Here is a 10,074-nt window from a genome sequence, read left to right on the forward strand (position 1 = left end):
CAGTAACAGGGGATCGGACTTGGTCTAGGGGGTCTGGAGGGCTTCCTGGAAGAGGGGCTATTTGAAGTGAGCACTGAAGTGTAAAGGGGTTGACTAGGAGTGAGGGGAACTTCTCTGAGTATCTGTTGGAGGAACTGCTGGAGGCTGGTGTTGCCCGGGGGAGGTGAAGATGAGACCCCCTGAGTCCCCCCAGTCGCCCCTGCCAGGAGCCATCAAAGGGAGGGTTCTAAGTTGGGGGCATTTGGGAAAGATCTGTCTGGCTGTCCCGGGAGGATGGATTGGAACGGGCCAGAGTGGCTTTGGAGAGATCGGAAAGGAGCTGGAGTGATGATGATCCAGATGAGAGGGGCTGAGAGTCACCCTGGCTGGTGCAGGGGGACCTGGATTTTGGAGAGAAGGGAAGGGGGCGCAGTGCCATTTAGAGGGAGGATCAGTGGGATTCCGAGACGGATTATGCCAGAGTTTGAAAAGAGCAGTGGAGTGATGCCTGGGAGGGTCGGCTGGGGTGGGTGAGGCTTTCTGGGGCACAGATTTGGGGAGCCTCTGAGTTGGGTTCTGGACATACCAAGGGGCTGCTGAAGTGGCTGTGACTGATGCAGGCATGGGGGTGGCAGAGCTCCAAGCAGGCCCCGGCAGGGGTGGGGACCATCTGACCCCTATTCCACACCCAGCAGCCTCCCCGGGCCACCACATCACCTTTAGGCTGAGGCCACACGTAGGAAAGGTCTGGCACCATGGATGCAAATGGGCCCATTTTTCCGGGCATAGCTCAGGAGAAAGATCCCAGCCTGCGCATCTGATGGTCTGTGGCCTCCTGCCGTGTCCAGAAAGGCTTGGGCCGTGGGCAAGTAGGGAGGTGGCTGAGCTTGGTCATGGCGTGGACTGGCCTTGTCTCTTTCAGCATAATTAGGTGCTTAATTGCACCGCTAAGGCCTGTCGATGCCTGTGCCGAAGTGATTATGATTTACAGCCAGGCCGCCACGTGGGGGTCTCTTGGCCTCAAAGCCTCTCTCTGGTTGTGGCTGGAGGGCTGGGCTGCAGGATTTTTCTGCCCAGTCTGTGAATGATGAAATCCAACAGGTTGCTCCACCACCCCCAAGAAGCGGGGGCAGGATGGTGGGCCCCCTCCCACAGAATATACTTCCGAGAGAGGCTAGGCTTCCTCATGATGTGGAGGGCTGGGGGAGTTAGGGAATAAGGGGGGAGGCATGGAAAAGACAGGCATGTAGTTTACTGGTTCTGGGGGGCTCCCTAGAGATGTGGTTAAGGTCCGGTCTCTTGTCATCAGCTGGGTGGCCTTGGGCAAACCACTTCATCTCTCTGGGCCTCCGTCTCCTGACCCATGCAATGGGTACCCTGGCAATGCTTCCATTGTGAGGTTATTGTGAGGTTTAGGTTATGATGCTTTAGTGTACCATCTCACAAGGGTCAAGCACTCCGTAAACACTAGCCACCAGCACTACTGCTACTGTCGTTACCGTTAGCCTTTGCGTTCTCTGGATGGCGCTTAAAAGCACAGACCCCTGGGGCTGGGCAGAGCAGTGTCTAATGTGTGCCCTCGCCCTTTGTCCTATTGGAAACCAGCTCCCTGGGGTGCTTGATAATAGTTGTGAGGTCTGGGTTCTCCTGGAGCCCGTGTGGGCATTGCTGGGGTTCCGCTGGTTCACAGCGGAATCCCCAGTGCCCAGTTCAGAACAGGCATGCGGCTCACTAAGTGTGTGTTGAAAGACTGGATGAATCTAGCCCAAGCAAACCAAGGCCAGGCTGCTGGGGACTTATCAGGGTCAGAACCAGCCTCCCAGCACTGCCTGCCGTGCTCCCTGTCACTCTCCTCCTCTCCAAGTGGGGAAGGCCACAGGCTTTCTGGCAGAGGGGTGACAAGGTAGGAGAGAGCTTGAGCTCCAGGCCTTGGCCTCTAGGTTGGGGCTGGGAAGGGTGGGCCATGCTTGGTGCTCCCTCCCTAACGCTGCTCCCAGCGCTTCGCATTATTACTCCATTAGCGCCTTGTAGGGTTGACAAATGAAGGATAATTAATATCCGTGAGGGAAACAGATGTTGAGGTAATTCGCTCCCCGCTGCGCATTTGCAACAGCATCTCCTAACTCGCCTGAGAGCAGGGCAGGGCTGCAGGACCTCCCCGTGCACTTGGTCAGAGGTGGTGGAATGGGCTCTGATGGCCTCCAGCTGGGCTGGCCCCGTGCTGGGGAGGGGGTGTCCCAGCGGGGAGAGTCTCCCACTGCTGGCTCTCGGGAAAGTCTGCCTCTGTCCCACCTCCTGCCCCCTGGTGGGCCATGATCCCTGTCTGCCTGCTTCTCATGGGGGATGAGGACCAGGCAGGGAGACTCAGGATAAGGGAGGCTGGGCCAGGCTCGTTGCAGCTGCCCACCGCCCTCTTCCCTTCTGGAGCCTGGCAAGCCCCCTGCAGCCCTGCCAACTCTGGGTGACCCTCTGTGGGTCTGTCACAGCATTTGGAGGGTTAAAGTGCATGGAGGCAACCTGGGTTCAAGTCCCCTGCTCTGCCACTCACTGACTCAGTCAGTGCCCATGAGGAAGCCACTTCTTCTAGAGCCTTGGCTTCACCATCTGTAAAGTGGGTGTGGTCACGTATATGTGATCTAAAATTAGAGAGCATGAAAGCTGGGTAGCACTTCACTTGGAGAAAGGAGGGACTAAAGTAAGTCCTTTTGGTTTTTTTTTTTCTTCTTATTTTCTGGCTGCCCTGGGGCATATGGCATTCCCCAGCTAGGGATGATTCCAAGCCGCATTTTCGACCTATGCCGCAGCTGCAACAAGCCTGGGTCCTGGCACTGGGCTGGGGATCGAACCTGCATCCTGGTGCTGTAGAGACACTTCCGATCCCATTGTACCACAGCAGGAACTCTGAGAGGGAGTTCATTCATTTAACAAATATTTTTGGAGTTCCCATTTGGCTCATTGTGTTGAGAACCTGAGTAGTATCCTTGAGGACTCAGGTTCAATCCCTGGACTCACTCAGTGGGTTAAGGATATGGCATTGCCGCAAGCTGCAGTGTAGGTCACAGATGTGGCTCAGACCTGGCATTGCTGTGACTGTAGCTGTGGCATAAGCCGGCAGCTGCAGCTGAGATTCAACCCCTAGCCTGGGAACTTCCAAGTGCCAAGGGTGTGGCCCGAAAAAGAAATTATCATTATTATTATTTACAGGATACCAGGCCCTGCGATGGTCACTAAGATGGAACAAAATAACTATCATCCCTGCCCTCATGGAGTTTATAGTTTAGCCAGAGAGAGAAACAAAAATCAAGTAAAGAGACAAATCATTCTCAAAATGTGACAGTTGTTAGGAAAGAAATAAACAAGGAGTTGTGATCGAAGGCTTCTTGGAGGAGGTGATGTTTGAGAATGAATGGCAGTCAAGGAGGTGATGGGGAACAGTACCCAGACGGAGACCAGCAGAGTCCGCGAGGTCAGAGAGAGCTTGGCATCTGGGAAGAAAGGGCCAAGGAAGCCAGAGCAGATTAGAGGGTTGATTTTTTTTTTTTTTTTTTTTTTTTTGGCCACAGCATGCAATGGCTTGATATGGGATCTCAGTTCCCAGAGCAGCAACCAAATCCAGGGCTACAGTAGTGAAAGCACTGAGTCCTAACCACTAGACCACCAGGGAACTGCCCGGGGGGATGACTAGACACCATGTGTGTGGGTGCCCGGCTGCATGGTGACTGTCCTCTTTCTCGTCCTGTCCTCTTCACTGCAAGGGTGATCAGCAGGGGTGTCCTCCTCCAGAATTTGAGGTGTGGTAGGAATAGGCAGGCTGGTTGTCTGTCCCCATCACTTCCCCAGGGAGAGGGACTCGTAGGGTTCAGGACTAGGCCACAGGTCTGAGGCCCACTCAGCTCTGTCCTGGCCCTGGTGCACCTGCACTGACAGCTGGTGGTGAGATTGTTGGGCACAGTGGGCAGCAGCTGGCAATTGGGGACTGTTCTCCCCTGTTCTGTCTAGATGGGGTGAGGGCTGCGGGAGGTGAGGCAGAGCTTCTTTTGGCCCTAAGAAAGAAAAGGGGCCAGGGAATATGGAAGCCCCATCACCACCTCCCCCCCCGCCAGTCCTTTGGCCTAACTCTTCCTTTTTTTTTTGGCTGTGACTGCGGCATTCCCAAGTCGGGAATGGAACCCGTACCACAGCAACGACTCAAGCCACAGCAGTGATAGCACCAATCTTTAACCCCCTGGGCCACCAGAGAAACTCCAACTCCTTCCTTTTTTTTTTTAAAAGCTTTTTATTTGAATCACAAACCCATAGAAAGTTGCAAAAAAGAGATGAATCCCCTGTCCCCTTTACCCAGCTACCCTGGTGCTTGCTATATTTTATATGACTGGCCAACTGCCTTTTTGCTCTTAATTGAACAAAAACCTCAGGGTAGCTTTCTGTTTGTGGTAGATGTATTCCTAAGAGCTCTAATCTGAAAACTCCCCAAATGTCCATCAACTGATGGCTGGATAAACAAGCTGTGGAATGTCCACAGGATGGAATACTACACTGCAGTACAAAAGCGCAAACCGAGCCGAGAAACATGGAGAAGTCTCGCTGATACGATGTTGTGTGAAAGGAGCCACACACCAGGGAGTGCCAGAACAGGGACACTGATCTAGGGCAACAGATGGCAGCGTAGCGTGTAACCCTGTGGGTGTGAGCACTGACGAGGAAGGGCCACAAGGGTGTGAGTGCCCCAATGCCTTGCTTTGGATGGTGGTCACACCAGCATACACACGAGTAAAATTTTACGAAGCTGTGTGCACCTTTCTGCATATCAATTAAACTTCAATTTTAAGTAAAATTAAAAAAGAGACCTATCAAACACCCCAAAGCCAGAGTAGAGATAATAGCACACTCTTGCTTTCCCCCCAATGGAGTGGACAGCCTTTATTTTTTAAAAGAAATAAAGCTAAGGATTCACTTTGCAGTCTCCCCCAGGTCCATGGCCCTTCCCTGGTCCTCACCCTAGAAACAACCAGGGCTGTCAGGCCACTGTATTTTGTTTGCACACACACGTCTCCAAAGCCAGGGAGAGGATTTTCATGTGTTTCTTTTTTCTTTTTTAATTTAATTAATGAATTTATTACATTTATAGTTGTACAGTGATCATCAGAACATGTATTTCTTTAGAGAAATGGCATCACACTGGAGGAGTTTTGCAATGAGATCTTTTCACTCCCTGCGTGTCCCTGAGCTCTAACAAGCCTGGTTTTGTTTGTTTGTTTATTTGTTTTGCCACACTCGCAGTGTATAGGAGTTCCAGGCCAGGGATAGAGTCCCAGCCGCAACATCGACTTAGCCAAGCTGCGGGGCAATGCGGGATCCTTAACCCACTGCACTGGGCCGGTGTTCCAACCCGTGCCTGCGCAGTGACCTGTAGCTTGTTCTTTTTAACTGCTGTGCAGTATTCCACTGAATGAACCAACTACCAGCCCATTTATCCAACCTGTTGATGGATATTGACCTTGCCGCTGCTTTTGTGCTGTTGAACTCCGTGTGCCCTCGTGAGTGTGTCTCTGGGACCCCCCACCCACAAGGTGAGCCCTGGGGCACCCTGCCGACAGGTTACCGTCTCTCTGTCGCCCCCAGGTGGTCAAGGTCGTGGGTAGCAACATCTCCCACAAGCTGCGCCTGTCACGGGTGAAGCCCACCGACGAAGGCACCTATGAGTGTCGCGTCATCGACTTCAGCGATGGCAAGGCCCGGCACCACAAGGTCAAGGCCTACCTGCGGGTGCAGCCGGGAGAGAACTCTGTCCTGCACCTGCCCGAGGCCCCGCCTGCCGCGCCCGCCCCGCCGCCTCCCAAGCCGGGCAAGGAGCTGCGGAAGCGCTCGGTGGACGAGGAGGCCTGCAGCCTCTAGACTGATGCCCACCCCGCCACCAGCCTGCCCCGTGCCCCTACGCCAGTACCGAGTGCATGAGGAGCCGCTGGACCGCTGGGGACGGGACTGCCTGGGTCCAGCTGCCTCCCCATCCCCGAGACCGCCCGCGGCCCCCACTTCGGCCCTCCGCCCACCACCCCTTGGCTCAGCATGTAAGCCCCGCCCAACCCTTCCCCTTCAGACCCTTGCTGGTGACCTGGCTCGGAGAAGGTGGCCCCAGGGCACCTAGGGGACAACTGCCTTGAACGCTGAGGAGGGGCATCAGGCCGGGGCCAGGCTGCCCCTTTTCTGTCACCAGCTTCAGTAGAGTCCAGTGTTTCGCTTTGCTTGCTTGTCCTCCATCCCGTCCCAGCCGGGGCCTCCCAGCCTTACTCTCTCTCCCTCCTACCGTCCCCTGCTTGGACCTGGGGGTGTGGACAGTGACCCCTCCCCAAGTTTGGACTTCAGTCTTCTGACCAGAACTAGGGCCTCTTCTCTGGCAAAGACCTGGGGCCCCAAGCCCCCAAGACAACCATGGCTTGTTGGCAGGGTCGCTCATAGGTGACCTGGGAGCAGAGGGAGACCCCTCACTGCCTCCTGGTGGGTCCTCCGTGTTCAGCCTCCATACACTGAGAAACAGCTCCCTGTCCCACTCCCTGGGACCAGGGATCAGCCCCTTCACATGGTAAGTTGGAAAGAGGGCCTTTCCGCCTCTGACCCCATGGCCCCACGCAGAGTTTCGCACCAGCAGGACCCCTTCACGGGTCTTTGAGGCTCTCCCAGGAGCCACCTCTGCCAGCTCCTAACATCCCAGCCCCCTCCTAGGACCCATGCCAAACCCACCCAAGGGCCTGGGGCTGTTGGGAGCCAAGCCCCCCCCAACCCATCCCCTCACAATTCCTGATGGGGGGCACCCACCCCTGGTGATTTGTAAATATCTCTACTGGGCCCAACACCCCCTCAAAACTGGCTCAGAGCTCAGGCTGCCCCTCAGCGATGGAGTGGGGGGTGTGGGAGAGGCTGAGGGCTTTGCCTAGGGGTATTTGGGTAACCCTGTACACATGATCCATCCGTGACTACCAGCCAACCTGAATAAAGTGGTTTAAAAAACCTCCGGGCAGTGTCCTTCTGGAGCATTTGTGTCTGGGAGCAGTGCTGCTGGAGAGGGGGAGGCCAGGAGGGCTGGGCTGCCCACACCCATGCCTCGATCAGCATCTTCCTGCTTCTACTCTCCACCCCCCAAGCACAGAACAAGTGGGAATGGCGCAAGGATAAGGTGAAGGGAAACCAGACTTTGTCCAGCGCCAATCCAAGTATCAGACACTTGACTCATTCTCAGATTCTGAAATAATTACACATACAGAAGAGAGCATGAGACATGTTTACAGTTTTGTGAGTACATAAACAACCAAGCAAGTAGGGGTGAGCCACCTTACCAAACAGCACCCCAGAACTGGACCCCCCTGCCCAGCCCGTGTGTCTTCTAGATCACCCCCCTCCTCCCTCTTGGAGGTCACCATCACCCTGATTTTTTTTTTTTTTTTTTTTTTGCTTCTTAGGGACACACTGGCAGCATATGGAGGTTCCCAGGCTAGGCCAAATCAGAGCTGTAGGCGCTGGCCACAGCCACAGCCACAGCCGCAGCCACAGCAACGGGGGATCAGAGCTGCATCTGTGACATACATCACAGCTCACGCCACCCGGATTCTTAACCCACTGAGTGAGGCCAGGGATCGAACTCGAATTCTCACGGATACTAGTCAAGTTCTTAACCCACTGAGCCACATCAGGATCTCCCCACCCTGTTTTTTAAGGTCATCCCATTCGTAATGTTCCTTTTACCATTTTACACCTATGTGTACATATATATGTCATCTTAAACAATATAGTTGAGTCTTGTTTACACTTTTGAACTTTATATTCACAGAATCATACGGTAGCTATTCCTGCACACACTGCTATAATCGTGAGATTCATCCATGTTGTTACATGTGTCTAATTTGTCCATTGTTATTACTGCCTGACTATCCTCCAACGTATCAACTTATTTATCCATTCTGCTGTTGACAAGAATTTGTGTTCCCATTTGGTTGCATGATAATCCATAACACTGCCCCAAGCACATGAGCATGATATTCTTAGTGGTGGACTGGCCAGGTCAGAGGTTTAGACACTGCCCTTTAGGGATCTCATTTTTCTCCCCTGAAATACCACCATTCCCATACTGCAGTTAAGGAAACAGGCTCAGAGAAGTTAAGTAGCTCCCCCAAGGTCACACAGCTATTGAAATTTGCTATGCCAATCCTGGCCCCCACTCCCATTGTGCCCTGGGCTCTGGACGCCCTTTGGCTCATCCCAGCCAAGAGTTCCACCTGCCACAGTCCTGCTGAGAATCTGCCTGAGGGCGTGTTGGTCTGGGATCAAGACTTTGGAGCCAGTATGGCCAGCTGGCGCCTCCTTTTGTGTCTCTCCAGAAACCACAGGCATCACTCATCCCAAGCCTGGGGCATCTGCCTGTCCTGGAGCTCCCCTGCCAGCCAGACGAACTAGCCTCTCTCAAGGGCAGGGACCAGGAACTGTTGAAATGGTGACTGACATTGGCTGAGCACTAAGTGTGCCCCAGGCACTGTGCCAGCCGCCATAGCGGTCCCAAAGGGAGGTGTGTATCCTCAGTTTTGAGATGAGGAAATTGAAGTTCAGAGAAGAGTGACTGGAGGCTGGCTGGCTGGATGAGGACATGAATAAACTGGGCTATGAAGCAGGCAGGGCTCTGGACTTGGTATAGAATCCAGGTATCCCTGAGGCTGTATGGCCTATGACCTGTGGTCCTCTCAGGCCAGCAGGCAGTCTTAATTCAATGAATATGGTCCTTCCAGAAACCCCCAAATGCAAGGCAGGCCCCGAAAATCCTAGGTCCCTCTGGGAAAGTCTGGGGGGTATAGGCTTCTGCTAGTGTGATAACAATACTTACAGGTCTGATAGATGCAACTACAGATTCTCATACTAACTGAAGTAAGTCAGAAAGAGAAAGACAAATACCCTAGGATATCACTTATATGTGGAATCTAAAATATGGCACAAATTAGAGTTCCCATTGTGGCTCAGAGGAAATGAATCTGTCGATCATCCATGAGGACTCAGGTTCGATCCCTGGCCTCGCTCAGTGGGTTAAGGATCTGGTGTTGCCATGAACTGTGATGTAGGTTGCAGATGCAGCTCAGATCTGGCATTGCTGTGGCTGTGGTGTAGGCCGGCAGCTATATCTCCAATTTGACCCCTAGCCTGGGAACCTCCATAAGCCACAGGTGTGGCCCTAAAAAGACAAAAATAAAATAAAATAAAATAAAATAAAATAAAATAAAATAAAATAAAATAAAATATAGCACAAATGAATCTATCTACAGAACAGAAACAGATGCACAGACATGGAGAACAGACTTGTGGTTGCCAAGGGGGAATGGGGGAGGGATTCGGATGGACTGGGAGTTTGGGACTAGCAGATGCAAACTATTATATTTAGAATGGATAAGGAATGAGGCCCTACTGTATAGCACAGGGAACTATATCCAATCTCTTGTGATAGACTACGATGGAAGATAACATGAGAAAAAGAATGTATATATATGTATGACCAGGTCACTTTGCCGTACAACAGAAATTTGCACAACACTGTAAGTCAACTATACATTAATTTATAAAAAAGTAAATAAAATAAATTAAAAAAATACTTATAGGTCCTGAGTACCTACTATGCACAAGTAAAGGGCTTTCCAGAGGTTCCACGGGATCTCATTTCACTCTCCCAAGGGCCTGTGTCTCATCTCTGGTCCCTCCCCCTTTGGAGGGTCCCCTACGGCTTGGAGGTATTTTTCTTGCTCCTTTGGGAATGCAGCCCAGGGGAGAGGACAGTGCATAGTTAGAATCCTGCCTCTGCCCACACTTGTTTCAGGACCCCAGGAAAGGCTCTTCCCCTCTCTGAGCCTCAGTTTCTCTTTCTGTAGAATGGGGGTGTTCCCAGGGAAATGCAAATCAAAATCATAATGAAATACAGCTTCAGGCATTTGACTCTTCATTCAGATGGCAAGAATCAAAAAGACAGAAGAACAAGCATTGGCAAAGATGTGAAGAAATTACAACCCTCATACACCGTTGGTGGGATTGTAAAATGATGCAGCCGCTTGGGAAAAACAGTCTGACAGT

At 52.5% G+C, this 10,074-nt stretch overlaps 1 protein-coding gene across 1 annotated transcript in view; it reads left to right on the forward strand.

Annotated features, from left to right (window-relative positions):
• Positions 1-6,989, forward strand: part of VSTM2L (V-set and transmembrane domain containing 2 like) — a 41,290-nt gene extending 34,301 nt beyond the window's left edge. Inside the window, exon 4 of the mRNA XM_003483954.4 lies at positions 5,602-6,989. Coding sequence (XP_003484002.2) covers positions 5,602-5,874 — 273 coding nt within the window. The 3' untranslated portion in view covers positions 5,875-6,989. The remainder of the gene's footprint in view (positions 1-5,601) is intronic.

The sequence above is a fragment of the Sus scrofa genome, chromosome 17 (assembly GCF_000003025.6).
Source record: "Sus scrofa isolate TJ Tabasco breed Duroc chromosome 17, Sscrofa11.1, whole genome shotgun sequence".
Lineage (NCBI taxonomy): Eukaryota > Metazoa > Chordata > Mammalia > Artiodactyla > Suidae > Sus > Sus scrofa.